We start from the raw sequence: 18,767 nt of genomic DNA on the forward strand, positions 1-18,767 counted from the left end.
TCCAGGGGAAGGATACTGCAAAATCCCCATTCCCTCCCCACTCCAGGGGAAGGATACTGCAAAATCTCCATTCCCTCCCCACTCCAGGGGAAGGATACTGCAAAATCTCCATTCCTTCCCCACTCCAGGGGAAGGATACTGCAAAATCCCCATTCCCTCCCCACTCCAGGGGAAGGATACTGCAAAATCCCCATTCCCTCCCCACTCAGATTCAGAATCAGAATGGAGCTGGAAGGGACCTTGGAGGTCCTCTAGTCCAACCCATTGCAGACAGAGGACTGTCCAGTCTTTTCTTTCCAGTGATGGAGCATCCACTACTTCTGGTGGCAAGCAGTTCCACTGGTTAATTGTCCTCCCTGTTAGGAAGTTTCTCCTTAATTCCAGGTTGCTTCTCTCCTTGATTAGTTTCCATCCAGTGTTTCTTGTCCTGCCTTCAGGTGCTTTGAGAATAATTTTCTATCTCTTCTTTGTGGCAGCCCCTCAAATATTGGAACTCTGCTATCCTGTCCCCCCCTAGTCCTTCTTTTCTCTAGAGTAGCCAAACCCAAATCCTTCAACTGTTCTTCGTATTTTTTAGCCTCCAGGCCTTTAAATCATCTTAGTTGCTCTTCTCTGCACTTTTTCCGAAGTCTCAATATCTTTTTTGTAACGTGGTGCAAAAACTGGATGCTGTATTCCAGGTGTGGCCTTACTAAGGCTTTATAAAGCGGTGCTAATACTTCACGTGACTTTAATGCTATGCCTCTGTTTATGTAACCAAGGATCATATTAGCACGTCACACAGCTGATCTTCGCAACTACTTTTTTAAAGCATTTTTTTTACTACAGGTTTTCTGGAAACGCGGCGGGGTGGGGGTTCGTTTTTTTGCTCCCAGCTAGGCCAAAAACAAGGTGGGGGGTGCTGAGAAGGCGAGAGAAAGAAAGAAAAAGAAAGAGAGAGAAAGAAAGGGAGGGAGGGAAAAAGGAGAGGAAGTAAGGACTACTAATCTGGCACTAGGCGCAGTTTCAGATGATAATCCAGGTCTGGAAGGCACCTGGAGGTCATCTAGTCCAACCCTGCTCCAACGGGACATTATTAAAGTGAGTATCTGTCTTTTCATCCCCCAGTTACATGATTACATAGCCACGCCCACCCAGTCACATGACTGACCACTACCAAGCCACACCCACAGAACCCGTAGTAAAAAAAAAAAGATTTCGCCACCGGTCAAAATCCTTTGGGATCCTGAGCTTGTCATCTGGGGCAGTTGGCTATTCCTGCCAGGTTAGTGGCATCTGCAAATTTGAAGTGTTTCCTCTTCTATTCCTTATTTCTAAGTTGTAAGGCAAATTCGTGGGAATTCTCGCTCGACCCAGCCTCCCGCTTTCCAATTTTCTCATATCTTTCCAGGGCAATCTTAATCTTTCTCGTATTTTTTTCACACTTCTTGCAAAGATAATAATAATAATAATAATAATAGGATCTGCACGTATATTACGAAAATACGTTACGACGTCCTAGGCCCCTGGGTGGGGCCCGACTAGTAATCAATGCCAAATCCGGCGAATCAACTGGCCGCTGTGATACAATCGTATAATAATAATAATAATAATAATAATAATAATAATAATAATAATAATAATAATAATAACAACAACTACTACTACTACTACTACTACTACTACTACTACTACTACTACTATTACTACTTTAAAGAAAGAAACAGAGTCACTAATCCTGGCTGCACAAGAAAAAGCTATCCGAACAAATGCCATTAAGGCCAAAATCGAAAAATCCTCTGATGATGCCAAATGCAGACTCTGCAAAGAAGTTGATGAAACTGTTGACCACATACTCAGCTGCTGTAAAAAAATCACGCAGACTGATTATAAATTGCAGCACAATTCAGTGGATCCACTGGAATTTGTGCAAAAATTATAATATTAAAACAACAACAAACTGGTGGGAACATAAGCCTGAAAAAGTCACCGAAAATCAGATGGTCATCATCCTGTGGGATTTTCGTATACAAACAGACAAAATACTGGCGCATAACCCACCAGACATCACACTGGCTGAGAAAAATAAGGTTACAATCATAGACATCGCAATACCAGGTGATAGCAGGGTCGACAAGAAGGAACATGAAAAAATCGCGAAATACCAGGACTTAAAAATTGAAATCCAACGATTATGGCACAAACCAGCAGTGGTAATTCCAGTGGTAATCGGCACACTGGGTGCTATTCCAAAAGCACTGGAATTACATTTAAAACAGTTAAAACTTGGCAAAATCACCATCAGTCAAATGCAAAAAGCTGCACTGCTTGGATCTGCACGTATATTACGAAAATACGTTACGACGCCCTAGGCCCCTGGGTGGGGCCCGACTAGAAATCAATGCCAAATCCGGCGAAACAACTGGCCGCTGTGATACAATTCTGTTGATGCAATAATAATAATAATAATAATACCCTGTTTCCCCCAAAATAATATCCTCCCCGGATAATAAGCCCAATTGGGCTTTTGAGTGCATGTGCTAAAATAAGCCCTCCCTGAAAATATTGCAACACAGCAGCAGCCCCGAGGTGACCACGCTCGCCGCCTCCTGCACCTCAAAAATAACAAGACCTCCCCAAAAATAAAGCGAAGCGCTTATTTCGGGGGTCAAAAGAAAATAAGACCCTTTCTTATTTTCGGGGAACCACAGTAATAATAATGGCCTGAATTTTCTCTGGCTGTTTAAGCAGCTGCATCAATCTGTTCCCTTACCTCGTTCTCGTATTCCATAAGCTGCTCCCTGCCTTGCATTCTCACGCACAAAGATTGTACACTTTTACACAATAGGAGCTGTTGTGAGAAGGAGGCTGCTGCCGAACAGGGAGTCATTGACTTACAAGCATGGATTTGGAGAGCATTCGACGTTTCAGCGGCCCTGGGGGGAAAAAAGGACTTACAACTGGTCCTCGCACTTATGACCAGGAACAATGTAGTTCGACAGTTGGGCCCCGAGCGACACATTGGTCAGCCAAAGGGAGTTCTGATTGGCCAAAGGGACGCCTTGCCATGTCTCAGCATTCTAAGGTCAGCTGTGGATTTTATTCATTTTAGTTCATTTTATTTAAAACATTTATAATGGCTGCCTCACCTTGTAACAAACTCTGGGTGGATCCCAGTCAAAAGTCATTTGCCCAAGTTATCTTAATCAATAGGACCTTAATAGGAGAGAGAATTTGGACCAGTGGTTAAAGCATTAGGCGAGAAACCAGGAGACTGTGAGTTCTAGTTCCACCCTAGGCATGAAAGCTGGCTGGGTGATTTTGGGCCAATCACCAGGGGAATGTGAGTTCTAGTTCCACCCTAGGCATGAAAGCTGGCTGGGTGATTTTGGGCCAATCACCAGGGGAATGTGAGTTCTAGTTCCACCTGAGCCATGAAAGCTGGCTGGGTGATTTTGGGCCAATCACCAGGAGATCGTGAGTTCTAGTTCCACCCTAGGCATGAAAGCTGGCTGGGTGATTTTGGGCCAATCACCAGGGGAATGTGAGTTCTAGTTCCACCTGAGCCATGAAAGCTGGCTGGGTGATTTTGGGCCAATCACCAGGAGATCGTGAGTTCTAGTTCCACCCTAGGCATGAAAGCTGGCTTGGCGATTTAGGGCCAATCACCAGGAGATCGTGAGTTCTAGTTCCACCCTAGGCATGAAAGCTGGCTTGGCGATTTTGGGCCAATCACCAGGAGATCGTGAGTTCTAGTTCCACCCTAGGCATGAAAGCTGGCTGGGTGATTTTGGGCCAATCACCAGGGGGATGTGAGTTCTAGTTCCACCTGAGCCATGAAAGCTGGCTGGGTGATTTTGGGCCAATCACCAGGAGATCGTGAGTTCTAGTTCCACCCTAGGCATGAAAGCTGGCTGGGTGATTTTGGGCCAATCACCAGGGGAATGTGAGTTCTAGTTCCACCCTAGGCATGAAAGCTGGCTGGATGATTTTGGGCCAATCACCAGGAGACTGTGAGTTCTAGTTCCACCCTAGGCATGAAAGCTGGCTTGGCGATTTTGGGCCAATCACCAGGGGAATGTGAGTTCTAGTTCCACCTGAGCCATGAAAGCTGGCTGGGTGACTTTGGGCCAATCACCAGGAGATCGTGAGTTCTAGTTCCGCCTTAGGCATGAAAGGCGGCTGGGTGAATCTCTCAGCCCCAACCCACCTCACAGGATCGTTGTTGTGGGGAAAACAGAAGGAGAAAGCAGTATTAGCTTTGTTTGCCGCCTGGAGTTATTCCTTCCCAGGACTTACATGATCGAATTTAACACGGATGTAAGGACAAAGGGAAGCTGAGGACATGGCTGAATGTTCTGCTTTTCGGTCATTGTTATCATTGCATAGTTGTTGGTTTCAATCAGTGTCAGTCTTAATTGTCCTTTGTCTTCCGGTGGCTTCCACCCATGGGCGATGCAAGCAATATTGTTTTCCAGACTAGAAAACCCTACAATTATCTCATTATTGGCTCGGAAAAGACACAAACAAGTATATCTGTGTTTGCTATCCTCCTTTTTCTTACTGTGCAAAGGGAGAATTTTAGGAGCTTCCCAAACTCACTTTAAAAATAAATAAATTTGCAATTCTTGGGACTCGTTCCACTTCTTCAAAGTTACGCAAATCAGGCCTCTTGGGTTGGGGGGGGGATAAATAAGGTAAATGAGGGGCTGGACTAGAAGACCTTTAAGGTCCCCTCTGACTCTATGCTGATTAAGAAAGCAAATACAGGCTAAAATTCCTGCAGAATTTTCTGCCAGTAATGTGGTGAAATATTTTTTTTTTCCTGGAAATGTTGAAACAGTGCGTAGAAAAATTCTTTTTTTTTCTTCTTAAATTCCCTATGAGTAAAGAAAGTTAGTGATTCGAGTGAAAAAAGTGACTTATGACTATTTTTCACACTTACGGCCGTTATAGCATTCACGTGGTCAGAATCCAGATGGTTGGCAACCGACTCATACTTACGACGGTTGCGGTGTCCCAGAGGCCACACGATCCCCTTTTACGACCTTCTGACAAGCATAATCAATGGGGAAGTCTGATTCACTTAATGACCGGGTGACCAGCTTATCAACTGCAACTATTTGTTTAGTAACCGTTACGATCACGTGATTAAATTCGGAAGCTTGGCCACTGACTCATATTTATGACGGTCGCATAAATATGGGGATGCTACAATGGTCGTAAGTGTGGGAAATGGTCCTAAGTCACTTTTTTTCAGTGCCATTGTAACTTTGAACGGTCACTAAATGAACTGCCGTAAGTCGAGGACTCCTCTCCTATAATGCCATTCCCCTTTAGCGACCTTCTGACAAGCAAAGTCAATCCGGATTCACTTAACAACCGGGTTACTAACTTAACAACGGCAGTGTTTTGCTTAACAACCGTGGCAAAAAAAGGGCTTACAATCGGGCAAAACTCCCTTAACTAACATCTCGCTTAATGGGAGAAATTTCAGGCTCAGTTGTGGTCGTAAATCGAGGACGACCTGTCCTATAATCTGGCCCAAAAATAAAAGGTGAGTTTTGAGTTTCCTTTGAAGATTTTGGGGTGGGGGTGGGGGGGTGAACCTAGAATTTGCAAAGCAAATAGCTCCCATTCAGCCTCCACCACTGCCCCTCCCTGTGGAAACAACCGCTGAGATTAGCATCAATAAAATAAAAGCACTTTTTGTCTTTTTTTTAAAAAAAAGAAAACCTCTTAATGGATGTTTGGAAACCTGATGCCTTTGGAGTGGGTGGGGACATACTGGTTAAATATTGACTGTTGGTCTACTGGAATTTTGTGGAGTAAATCCTCCCCAGCTTCAGCCAAAGAAAACAAAAAGCATTCAGGATAAAAGCAGTAATAAAAACTTTATTAAAGGTTTGCTTACTTAATTGCATTGGAATTAGGACAAAAAAAAAAAAATCAGCCTTCCGGATTGCTTTGCTAGAACGGCCCGGCGATCTGCCATGGCCACGGGTTGAACACGGAGGAGGAAATCAGATCTCCGATTTAGAGGATGCGGTTGGTCCAGCCGAGTTTGTGAAGATTTGAATACAGTTCAGCAAATTAAAAAGAAAAGCAAGAGGCTAGTCCTCTGCGAGCCTAGCGAATCCTCTCCAAGCGCAGGGTTGTTGTTTTTTTTTCCAAACTTCGAGCATACTTGCTGGAGAATTGTGAGAGTTAAAAAGTCCACACCAGGGGTGAAATGCATTTAACTTTGCTACCGGTTCTGCGTAGGACCTTCCGTGCATGTACAGAGCGCGTTTGCAAAGGTAAGCGAACAGTGAGGGGAGGAAATCTGCTGTGCGCATTTCAGCTGATCGTCGGAAAAACTGGTTCGCCCGAACTGGTACCTTTTTTTTTTTTTTTTTGCTACCGGTTCGAGTGAATAGGTAGCATTTTTACTATCGGTTGGGACGAACCGAACATTTCACCCCTGGTCCACACATGTTGGCTGGCGGGTTCTAGGATTTGGAAGCCCACCCATCTTCCAGTTGGCAAGGTGGAGAAGCACTATTCTACAGTACAGGCAGTCCTCGACTTACAACAGTTCATTTAGTGTCCGTTCGAAGATACAACGTCGCTGAAAAAAGTGACTTCTGACCATTTTTTCACACACACAACCGTTGCCGCGGCCCTTTGGCCACGTGATTGAAATTCAGACACTTGGCAGCCGGTTCCTATTTATGACGGTTGCAGTGTCCCAGTGACCTCCTTTTTGGCGGCTTTCTGACAAGCACCGTCAGCGGGGAAGCCAGTTTCACTTAACAACCGTGTGATTAGCTTAACACCCGCAGCTAATCACTTAACAACCGAGGCAAAGAAAGATTTGTAAAATGGGTCCAAACTCACGAAACAACCGTCTTGCTTAGCAACGCACATGCGTAGCACTCAAAGACCGCCCTCGGTGTCAGCGCTGGTGAGCTGAGCTGTTTTTTAGCTCAGCTAAGGCGCAGCTATCTGCTCTGCCGCACGAATCAGCTGAGCTAAAAAACAAGGGAATATAGGACCGAGAAGGGCAAGAGGGCGGGGCCAGCCAGAGGTGGTATTTGCTGGTTCTCCAAACTACTCAAAATTTCTCCTACCGGTTCGCCCAAACTTGTCCGAACCGGCTGAATATCACCTCTGACAGCTGACAAAATGGGAGTTGAGAGTAGGTGGTTTTTTGGGGCTTTGTATTTGAGCTTCCTGTTCCTGTGCAAGAACCTGTCCTTTAATAGTCTGTTGGCTGTTGTCAGATTCATGTTGTCACGGCTGGCTCTATAGCAGGGGTGTCAAACTCACAACCGCAGCGTGCTTTGATCTGGTCCATGGGGCCGCCCTGAAAACAGCGGACTGGCCCCCTGTCCCTCTGCCAGCAAAAACGAGCTCCCAAGCTCTGTTTTTGGCTGTGACGGCTTCCTGCAAGCCTCTGGCAGTGAAAACGGAGTCGACTCCATTTTCACTGGCAGAGGGTTGCAAGAAGCTGTCACAGCCGAAAATGGAGCTTGGGAACCCGTTTTCGCTGCAGAGCGCTCAGGCCACCCACAGGGGTCCTCCCCAAATGAGTGATGTCATGCTAGCTACGCCCCCTCCCCCCCAGGTCAAACATAACCCTGATGCGGCCCTCAATGAAATTGAGTTGGACACGCTTACTCTAAAAGCAAAAGAGGAAAGGCATATCCTAGGTGCCGTTCTGAGCTAATCCTCTCAAACCCTTTTGGCTTGTCTAATTGCTTATCAGGAGTTTCTGTCTGACCCAGTCTTTCGGAATGGAGTACCAAATCTGCATTTCTAAAAGCTGGCCTCCTCAGTTTCTGCTTTGGGGGGAAGGGAGACTGGAGCTAGTTTCTGCCTCCCTTAAGATTCCCCCCCCCCCCCATTTCTCCTTTAGGGGAAAGATTCTAGCCTGCCTTTTTAAAACATTTCCAAAAATATTTCCTTTTTCTAGCAGGTTGAAGCCAGGGGAGGGGGACGGGGGGCACTTCCTATATAGCAGGGGTGTCCAAACTTGGCTGGCTGGGGAATTCTGGGAGTTGAAGTCCACAAGTCTTAAAGTTCCCAAGTTTGGACACCCCTGCTATATACCGAAAAGCATTTGCTCTTTCCTGCCCTCTTGTGGCTGCCTGTATATTTGCCACCCAGATTCAGTATTATTATTATTTTTAATGTGCTTGAAGGATATTTCTTATTTTTGCTGTGACCCAATTCCTGGGCTTTTCACAGCTAAACCAGAGGCAGCAAACAGAATGAAGGGGTGTTTTTTTTCCGGATATTTGCATCTCCGTTGGCTGCTGAAATGTCTCCCTTCCAGGCAGTTCTCTCACTCTTTAGAAAGTGGGAGAAGTAACACCTCTCCGAATAGCCAGGTGTTACTGCTGTCCGTTTTTAATGTGTCCGTAAAGGGCTGTTGAAGGGCTGCCTCGCTTGTAATGGATTGTGGGTGTGTGCCTGTACATTGCAAGCCAAACTCTGAGCAACTTTGCTCAGCCACCTATGCAACATTCATTATTTTTTCCCCCTTCTGCCTTTGTTTTGTGCAAGGCTGATTGTTCTCTTCTTTCTTCTGTTTTGCGTGTGATGCTGTTACCTAGTTTGATAAATAAATAATAAAACGTCTGCAAGAAAACCACCAAGCTCAGAGAGCATCAAGGACCCCACGGTTCTCCTCCTCCTCCCACGTCTTCCCCTCCTCCTCCTCCTCCTCCTCCTCCTCCTCCTCCTCCTCCCTTTTCCCCCTCCTTCTTCTTTCCCTCATCCTCCTGCTCCTCTCTGCAAACCCCACTCCCTTCTAGTACTGATGATGTTACCTAGATTGGTCAGGAAACGTCTGCAAGAAACCCACCGAGCTGAGAGAGCACCAAGGACCTCCCAGTCTTCCTCCTCCTGCCCCTCCTCCTTCTTCCCCTCCGCCTCCTGCTCCTCTCCTCTCTGCAAACCCCACTCCCTTCTAGCACTGATGATGTTACCTAACTGGATCGTGAAACGTCTGCAAAAAAAAACCATCAAGCTCAGAGGACACAAAGGGTCTCATAGTCCTCCTCTTCTTTTTGTCTCCTCCTCTTCTCCATCTCCTCTTCCCAAACCCCATTCCCTTTTAGCACTGATGATGTTACCTAGATTGGTCAGGAAACGTCTGCAAGAAACCTACCTAGCTAAGAGAGCACCAAGGGCCCACAGTCTTCCTCCTCCCTCCCTCCCTCCCTCCCTCCCTCCCTCCCTCCTCCTCTCTGCAAACCCCACTCCCTTCTTGCACTGATGACATGACCTATTTGGATCATGAAATGTCTGCCAGAAAACCTCCATCTCCTCCTCCTCCTCCTCCTCCTCCTCCTCCTCCTCCTCCTCCTCCTCCTCTTCCTCCTCCTCCTCCTCCTCCTCCTCCTCCTCCTCCTCCTCCCTGCAAACCCCATTCTCTTGTAGCCCTGATGACATGACCTAGTTGGATAATGAAACGTGCAAGAACCAAGCATAGAGAGCACCAAGGATTCCTGAATTAAAGTTCCTTGATCAAGCCATTCCCTAATTCACTAACTCCCTAGTCAAGGAACTATCAAGGAGAAAACCACACACAAACACACACACAACACTAGCATGGCAAGCAATTGTAAATAACAGGAATCACACCCTACTCTCTTCTAGCACTGATAATGTCATCTAGTTGGGTAATGAAACTTCTGCAAGGAGAGCACCATGCTCAGAGAGCACTAAAGACCCCACAGTTCTCCCATCTCCTCCTCTCCACAAACCCAGCTCTTTTCTAGCACTGATTATGTTACCTAGTTGGGTCGTGAAATGTCTGCGAGGAAACCACCAAGCTCAGAAAGCAGCAAGGACCCCGTCATTCAACCGCGAGCTACAAATATTCTCTTTTAAAACTAGATTCATCCTTATTCCTTGTCTAACTTTTAAGAGCTCTCCCAGATGGTTGGGCTACAGGATCCGTGTTTCTTTCATGCTCACTACTACATAGAAGTGGGACGCGGTGGCTCAGTGGCTAAGACGCTGAGCTTGTCGATCAGAAAGGTGGGCAGTTCGGCGGTTCAAATCCCGAGAGCCATGTAACGGAGTGAGCTCCCGTGACTTGTCCCATCTTCTGCCAACCTAGCAGTTCGAAAGCACTTAAGAAACGCAAGTAGAAAAATAGGGGCCACCTTTGGTGGGAAGGGAACAGCGCTCCGTGCGCCTTCGGCGTTAGTCACGCCGGCCACAAGACCACGGAGACGTCTTCGGACAGTGCTGGCTCTTCGGCTTTGAAACGGAGATGAGCACCGCCCCCTAGAGCCGGGAACGACTGGCACATATCTGCGAGGGGAACTTTTACCTTTACCTTTTTGCTGGATAGGAAAAAATATATAATATTTTTCCTCAATGCTCTTTTTTTGAGGGGGGGCGATGTTTTCTTCTTTTTCTTCCAGAGCCACCGACTTCCACCGTTTGCCATGGCCAAACTAGAGACCCTCTCCGTCCTGAGTGATGCCAGCTACCACACCCAGGAGACCTTCCACGCCTTCCACCCCAGGAGCTCCGAATCCAGCTCTCAGAGCAGCAGCGTGGGCACTGGCGTCTCTCACGAAAAAGACTTCAAGAGCCTGGGGGTCACCAGGCCTCAAAACACCCACCAGTCGCTGGACGGGACGCGGAGTAGCTACACTCTCTCCACGCGCCACGCTGTGGAGGAGAAGGTCTCCAGTTCCATCTACATCAACGGGGACTTGCGCAAGAGCGAGAAGGGGAAGAGCGACGTTGGTGGGAATGTGGCAGCCAACAACGAAAAGAACATGCCCCCGTCACTACCACAGTACAGAGAAACCAATAAACCACCAAAGATATTGCCAGTCTCTGGGAAACTGGACCAGGTGGGTGTCCCATCTTCAGACGAGAATATGAAGAGTTGGAAGGGACCTTGGAGGTCTTCTAGTCCAACCCTCAAGAGGGGGGTTGGTTCTGTGCCAGTCAACAGAGAACCTAACGGGTGGGGAACTGTGGCCCCCTTTAGGACTTGTGGACTTCAACTCCCAGAATTCCTCAGGCAGCCATGCTGGCTGAGGAATTCTGGGTATTCAAGTCCTAAAAGAGCCATCATTCCCCATGTAGGCTGAGGAATTCTGGGAGTTGAAGTCCGCAAGTCCTAAAAGGGCCATCATTCTCCATGCAGGCTGAGGAATTCTGGGAGTTGAAGTCCACAGGTCCTAAAGGGGCCACAGTTTCCCACCTAAGATGTTGCTTTATTTATTTATTTACTAAATTTATTTGTTGATCATCTTGTTTCCAAACGGTTTCATGAGCAGCTTTAGGAAGAATGGTGCTTGTCTTCCATGCCTTTCCGATTCAGGCCATCCTCCTTTTACGACCACAATTGAGCCTCACATTTCCATTGCTCAGGGAGATTTTGTCCTTTTTTGGCTGTGTTACAACCTTTCTTGCCACAGTTGTTCAACAAACCATTGTTAAGTGAGCGACATATTTGTTGAGTGAATCCGGCTTCTCCATTGACTTTGCTTGTCAGAAGGTCGCAAAGGGGATGACATGATGCCATGACACTGCAGCCGTCATAAATACGAGTCAGTTGCCCAACGGCGGATTTTTGATCACATGACCATAGGGATGCCACAATGGTCGTAAATGTGAAAAATGGTCATAGGTTACTTTGTTTTCAGTGCCATTGTAACTTTGAATGGCCCCTAAATGAACTTTTTTAAGTTGAGGTCTACCCGGAAATGTAATAAACAAACAGTTTTATTTAATAAATTAGATGATTGATGATAGATAGATAGATAGATAGATAGATAGATAGATAGATAGATAAGATAGATATTTAGAGAGAGAGAGATAAGATAGATAAGATAGATAGATGATAGATAGATGATAGATAGATAGATAGATAGATAGATAGATAGATAGATAGATAGATGATAGATAGATAGATAGATAGATGATAGATAGATAGATAGATAGATAAGATAGATATTTAGAGAGAGAGAGAGAGAGAGATAAGATAGATAAGATAGATATAGATGGTAAATAGATTAGATAGATAGATAGATAGATAGATGATAGATAGATAGATAGATAGATGATAGATGACACATAGGGAGATAATTAGATTATATATAGAGATAGATAGATGATAAATATAGATGATAAATAGATAGCATAGGATAGATAAGTAGACAGACAGACAGACAGACAGGACAGGATAGATATAGATATAGATGTTAAATAGAGAGGTAGGTAAGTAGGGAGAGAGAGATAAGATAGATATAGATGGTAAATAGATTAGATAGATGATAGATAGATAGATAGATAGATAGATAGATAGATAGATAGATAGATAGATAGATGATAGTTTAAATAGATAGATATGATACATAGAAAGATAGTTTAGAGAGATAGATGATAAATATAGATGATAAATAGATAGGATAGGATAGATCAATAGATATGTAAAATAGAGATAGATAGATGATAGATAGATAGATAGATAGATGATAGATAGATAGATAGATAGATAGATGATAGATGATAGGTATAGATGATAAATAGATACAGAGATAGAGAAATATATATATAGAGATAAATCGATAGATGATAGATATAGATAATAAATAGGATAGGATAGAATGTATGTATGTATGGACGGACGGACAGACAGACAGACAGACAGACAGATAGATAGATAGATAGATAGATAGATAGATAGATAGATAGATGATAGATAGACAGATAGAAAGAATAATATATGATAGATAGATAGATAGGATAGATAGATATAGATATATAGATGGACTAGAAATAGATGGATGGATGGATGGATGGATGGATGGATGGATGGATGGATGGATGGATAGATAGATGATAGACGGACAGACGGACGGACGGACAGATTAGATAGTCAGACATGATAGATATAGATGATAGATTAGATAGATAGATATAAATAGACAAATACATGAAATTGTTTTATTGATGATCTTCTTTTCCCTTTCAGAATACTGAGCCCTTAGTTAGACCTTCAGCCTTTAAGCCAGTTGTTCCTAAAAACTTCCATTCCATGCAAAACCTGTGTCCACTGCAGAGCAACGGCGTTGCCACCGAGAACCGAAAGACTTTAAACCACACACACAGCAATAGTCCTGCCCCGGTCAAAAGCGGCCTGGAGAAGGCCAGCCTTAACAGGACTACCAACCCAGAGAGAGTCGGTCTTTCCGATTCTGGCCGCAACTCTTTAACCAGCTTGCCCACGTACGGCACGGGCTACAGCCAGCACGTGGGACCCATGAGCGCCTCCACCAGTCACATCAACCGCATTGGGACCACCTACGGCGAGAAGAACGTTGTGGGATACAACGGGATATCTACCTCAGACAGCGGCCGGTCTTCCACGAAGAGCACCTCTTCCTTCAGCCGACTCAACCATCTCAACGAAATGATGCCTTTCCACTCGCCTTCCACGGACGACATCATCCAAGACCTGGAGAACCGCCTGTGGGAGAAGGAACAGGAAGTTCTCCAGATGAGGAGGAACCTGGACAAGAGCGAGGCGGCCATCTACCAGGTCTTTGAGGAGAAGCAGAAGATTTGGGAACGGGAGATGGATGAGCTGAGGCAGAACTACGCCAACAAGCTCCAGCAGGTCTCCAAGAAAGCCCAGCGAGCTCAACAAGCTCTCCAGCTCCAGATCTTCAAGCTCCAGCAGGAAAAGAAGAAGCTCCAAGATGACGTCACTCAACTCCTTCAACAGCGGGAAGAGCTGGAGAAGAAGTTTGTGGCTTTCAAAAAAGAGCAGGCCGAGTTTCTTCCCAAGATCGAAGAGACCAAGTGGGAGGTGAGAGTCAGCCAGGGTCAACGCCATACAAGGCAGGGGTGAAATCCAGCAGGTTCTGACTGATTCTGGAGAACTGGTAGTGGAAATTTTTAGTAGTTCAGAGAACCGGTAGCGGAAATTTTGAGTAGTTCAGAGAACCGGTAGAGGAAATTTCGAGTAGTTCAGAGAACCAGTAGCGGAAATTTTTAGTAGTTCAGAGAACCGGTAGCGGAAATTTCAAGTAGTTCAGAGAACCGGTAGCGGAAATTTTGAGTAGTTCAGAGAACCAGTAGCGGAAATTTCAAGTAGTTCAGACAACCGGTAGAGAAAATTTTGAGTAGTTCAGAGAACCAGTAGCGGAAATTTTGAGTAGTTCAGAGAACCGGTAGAGGAAATTTTGAGTAGTTCAGAGAACCAGTAGCGGAAATTTTGAGTAGTTCAGAGAATCGGTAGCAGAAATTTTGAGTAGTTCAGAGAACCGGTAGCGGAAATTTTGAGTAGTTCAGAGAACCGGTAGCAGACATTTTGAGTAGTTCAGAGAACCGGTAGTGGAAATTTTGAGTAGTTCAGAGAACCGGTAGCAGACATTTTGAGTAGTTCAGAGAACCGGTAGCAGAAATTTTGAGTAGTTCAGAGAACCGGTAGCAGACATTTTGAGTAGTTCAGAGAACCGGTAGTGGAAATTTTGAGTAGTTCAGAGAATCGGTAGCAGAAATTTTGAGTAGTTCAGAGAACCAGTAGCGGAAATTTTGAGTAGTTCAGAGAACCGGTAGTGGAAATTTTGAGTAGTTCAGAGAACCGGTAGTGGAAATTTTGAGTAGTTCAGAGAATCGGTAGCAGAAATTTTGAGTAGTTCAGAGAATCGGTAGCAGAAATTTTGAGTAGTTCAGAGAACCGGTAGAGGAAATTTTGAGTAGTTCAGAGAATCGGTAGCAGAAATTTTGAGTAGTTCAGAGAACCAGTAGCGGAAATTTTGAGTAGTTCAGAGAATCGGTAGCAGAAATTTTGAGTAGTTCAGAGAATCGGTAGCAGAAATTTTGAGTAGTTCAGAGAACCGGTAGCGGAAATTTTGAGTAGTTCAGAGAACCGGTAGCAGACATTTTGAGTAGTTCAGAGAACCGGTAGCGGAAATTTCAAGTAGTTCAGAGAACCGGTAGCGGAAATTTTGAGTAGTTCAGAGAATCGGTAGCAGAAATTTTGAGTAGTTCAGAGAACCGGTAGCGGAAATTTTGAGTAGTTCAGAGAACCGGTAGCGGAAATTTCAAGTAGTTCAGAGAACCGGTAGCGGAAATTTTGAGTAGTTCAGAGAATCGGTAGCAGAAATTTTGAGTAGTTCAGAGAACCGGTAGCAGAAATTTTGAGTAGTTCAGAGAACCGGTAGCGGAAATTTTGAGTAGTTCAGAGAACCGGTAGCAGACATTTTGAGTAGTTCAGAGAACCGGTAGCGGAAATTTCAAGTAGTTCAGAGAACCGGTAGCGGAAATTTTGAGTAGTTCAGAGAATCGGTAGCAGAAATTTTGAGTAGTTCAGAGAACCGGTAGCGGAAATTTTGAGTAGTTCAGAGAACCGGTAGCGGAAATTTCAAGTAGTTCAGAGAACCGGTAGCGGAAATTTTGAGTAGTTCAGAGAATCGGTAGCAGAAATTTTGAGTAGTTCAGAGAATCGGTAGCAGAAATTTTGAGTAGTTCAGAGAACCGGTAGCGGAAATTTCAAGTAGTTCAGAGAACCGGTAGCGGAAATTTTGAGTAGTTCAGAGAACCGGTAGCAGACATTTTGAGTAGTTCAGAGAACCGGTAGCGGAAATTTCAAGTAGTTCAGAGAACCGGTAGTGGAAATTTTGAGTAGTTCAGAGAATCGGTAGCAGAAATTTTGAGTAGTTCAGAGAACCAGTAGCGGAAATTTTGAGTAGTTCAGAGAACCGGTAGTGGAAATTTTGAGTAGTTCAGAGAACCGGTAGTGGAAATTTTGAGTAGTTCAGAGAATCGGTAGCAGAAATTTTGAGTAGTTCAGAGAATCGGTAGCAGAAATTTTGAGTAGTTCAGAGAACCAGTAGCGGAAATTTTGAGTAGTTCAGAGAACCGGTAGTGGAAATTTTGAGTAGTTCAGAGAACCGGTAGTGGAAATTTTGAGTAGTTCAGAGAATCGGTAGCAGAAATTTTGAGTAGTTCAGAGAATCGGTAGCAGAAATTTTGAGTAGTTCAGAGAATCGGTAGCAGAAATTTTGAGTAGTTCAGAGAACCGGTAGAGGAAATTTTGAGTAGTTCAGAGAATCGGTAGCAGAAATTTTGAGTAGTTCAGAGAACCAGTAGCGGAAATTTTGAGTAGTTCAGAGAATCGGTAGCAGAAATTTTGAGTAGTTCAGAGAATCGGTAGCAGAAATTTTGAGTAGTTCAGAGAACCGGTAGCGGAAATTTTGAGTAGTTCAGAGAACCGGTAGCAGACATTTTGAGTAGTTCAGAGAACCGGTAGCGGAAATTTCAAGTAGTTCAGAGAACCGGTAGCGGAAATTTTGAGTAGTTCAGAGAACCGGTAGTGGAAATTTTGAGTAGTTCAGAGAATCGGTAGCAGAAATTTTGAGTAGTTCAGAGAACCGGTAGCGGAAATTTTGAGTAGTTCAGAGAACCGGTAGTGGAAATTTTGAGTAGTTCAGAGAATCGGTAGCAGAAATTTTGAGTAGTTCAGAGAATCGGTAGCAGAAATTTTGAGTAGTTCAGAGAACCGGTAGTGGAAATTTTGAGTAGTTCAGAGAACCGGTAGCAGACATTTTGAGTAGTTCAGAGAACCGGTAGCGGAAATTTCAAGTAGTTCAGAGAACCGGTAGCGGAAATTTTGAGTAGTTCAGAGAATCGGTAGCAGAAATTTTGAGTAGTTCAGAGAACCGGTAGCGGAAATTTTGAGTAGTTCAGAGAACCGGTAGCGGAAATTTCAAGTAGTTCAGAGAACCGGTAGCGGAAATTTTGAGTAGTTCAGAGAATCGGTAGCAGAAATTTTGAGTAGTTCAGAGAACCGGTAGCAGAAATTTTGAGTAGTTCAGAGAACCGGTAGCGGAAATTTTGAGTAGTTCAGAGAACCGGTAGCAGACATTTTGAGTAGTTCAGAGAACCGGTAGCGGAAATTTCAAGTAGTTCAGAGAACCGGTAGCGGAAATTTTGAGTAGTTCAGAGAATCGGTAGCAGAAATTTTGAGTAGTTCAGAGAACCGGTAGCGGAAATTTTGAGTAGTTCAGAGAACCGGTAGCGGAAATTTCAAGTAGTTCAGAGAACCGGTAGCGGAAATTTTGAGTAGTTCAGAGAATCGGTAGCAGAAATTTTGAGTAGTTCAGAGAATCGGTAGCAGAAATTTTGAGTAGTTCAGAGAACCGGTAGCGGAAATTTCAAGTAGTTCAGAGAACCGGTAGCGGAAATTTTGAGTAGTTCAGAGAACCGGTAGCAGACATTTTGAGTAGTTCAGAGAACCGGTAGCGGAAATTTCAAGTAGTTCAGAGAACCGGTAGTGGAAATTTTGAGTAGTTCAGAGAATCGGTAGCAGAAATTTTGAGTAGTTCAGAGAACCAGTAGCGGAAATTTTGAGTAGTTCAGAGAACCGGTAGTGGAAATTTTGAGTAGTTCAGAGAACCGGTAGTGGAAATTTTGAGTAGTTCAGAGAATCGGTAGCAGAAATTTTGAGTAGTTCAGAGAATCGGTAGCAGAAATTTTGAGTAGTTCAGAGAACCAGTAGCGGAAATTTTGAGTAGTTCAGAGAACCGGTAGTGGAAATTTTGAGTAGTTCAGAGAACCGGTAGTGGAAATTTTGAGTAGTTCAGAGAATCGGTAGCAGAAATTTTGAGTAGTTCAGAGAATCGGTAGCAGAAATTTTGAGTAGTTCAGAGAATCGGTAGCAGAAATTTTGAGTAGTTCAGAGAACCGGTAGAGGAAATTTTGAGTAGTTCAGAGAATCGGTAGCAGAAATTTTGAGTAGTTCAGAGAACCAGTAGCGGAAATTTTGAGTAGTTCAGAGAATCGGTAGCAGAAATTTTGAGTAGTTCAGAGAATCGGTAGCAGAAATTTTGAGTAGTTCAGAGAACCGGTAGCGGAAATTTTGAGTAGTTCAGAGAACCGGTAGCAGACATTTTGAGTAGTTCAGAGAACCGGTAGCGGAAATTTCAAGTAGTTCAGAGAACCGGTAGCGGAAATTTTGAGTAGTTCAGAGAACCGGTAGCGGAAATTTCAAGTAGTTCAGAGAACCGGTAGCGGAAATTTTGAGTAGTTCGGAGAACCGGTAGCGGAAATTTCAAGTAGTTCAGAGAACCGGTAGCGGAAATTTTGAGTAGTTCAGAGAACCTGCAAATGCCACCTCTGGCTGACCCCAGAGTGGGGAGGGAAGGGGGATTTTGCAGTATCCTTCTCCTGCCATGCCCACCAGCCACACCACGCCCACCAAGCCACGCCCACAGGACCAGTAGTTTAAAATATTGAATTTCACCACTGATACAAGGGACTCAGCCAATGTTACAAGTGGCCTCCTAGTGTGGGTAGTTTTGAAGGAGTCTTCCCCTACTCCTTCCTCTTCCAACTACAGTTAGTCCTCAACTTACGACCATCCAGTCAGTCACCTGGAGATGCCATGTGCTCCCAATAACAACTGCAACGAGTAGAGTGGGGAACGGCTCGACAGGCAAACTGAAAGTTTGGGAACGGATTTCCAGGTTGCCCGTTGGGCCGTTTTTTGCCTTCCGGAGGCCTCCAGAGGGCGAAAAACAGCCCAACGCGCAAACCGGAAGTCCGTTCCCAAACTTCCGGTTTGCTCATTGGGCGTTTTTTCACGGGCGAAAATCAAAGCCAAATGGAGCTGACAGGGCAACGCCTCGCGTGCCCTCAGCAATGGCTCCACATGCCACCTATGGCACGCATGCCACCGGTTCGCCATCACGGCTGTAGGACTTCAGAAGGGCTCAGTTTATTTCCTGGGCAGCTCATGCCCAGTTAACTGACTTTGT

The 18,767-nt window shown here is 44.8% G+C and overlaps 1 protein-coding gene across 4 annotated transcripts in view; it reads left to right on the forward strand.

The window, feature by feature from the left end:
- The window catches only part of LZTS3 (leucine zipper tumor suppressor family member 3), a 35,713-nt gene that overhangs the window by 10,971 nt on the left and 5,975 nt on the right, over nucleotides 1-18,767 (forward strand). For 3 of the 4 annotated variants that reach the window (XR_014175987.1, XM_081960386.1, XM_081960388.1), the window contains exons 2-3: nucleotides 10,404-10,844; nucleotides 12,977-13,813. Coding sequence is in view for 3 of the 4 variants with exons in the window: in XM_081960386.1 (XP_081816512.1) it covers nucleotides 10,428-10,844; nucleotides 12,977-13,813 (1,254 nt within the window). In the remaining variant the exon portion in view is untranslated. Of the gene's footprint in view, nucleotides 1-10,313; nucleotides 10,845-12,976; nucleotides 13,814-18,767 lie in introns of those variants that run through there. The other variant, XM_081960387.1, reaches the window with a different exon arrangement.

This window comes from Natrix helvetica, assembly GCF_964273705.1.
Source record: "Natrix helvetica genome assembly, chromosome: 7".
In the NCBI taxonomy this organism is placed as follows: Eukaryota; Metazoa; Chordata; class Lepidosauria; order Squamata; family Natricidae; genus Natrix; species Natrix helvetica.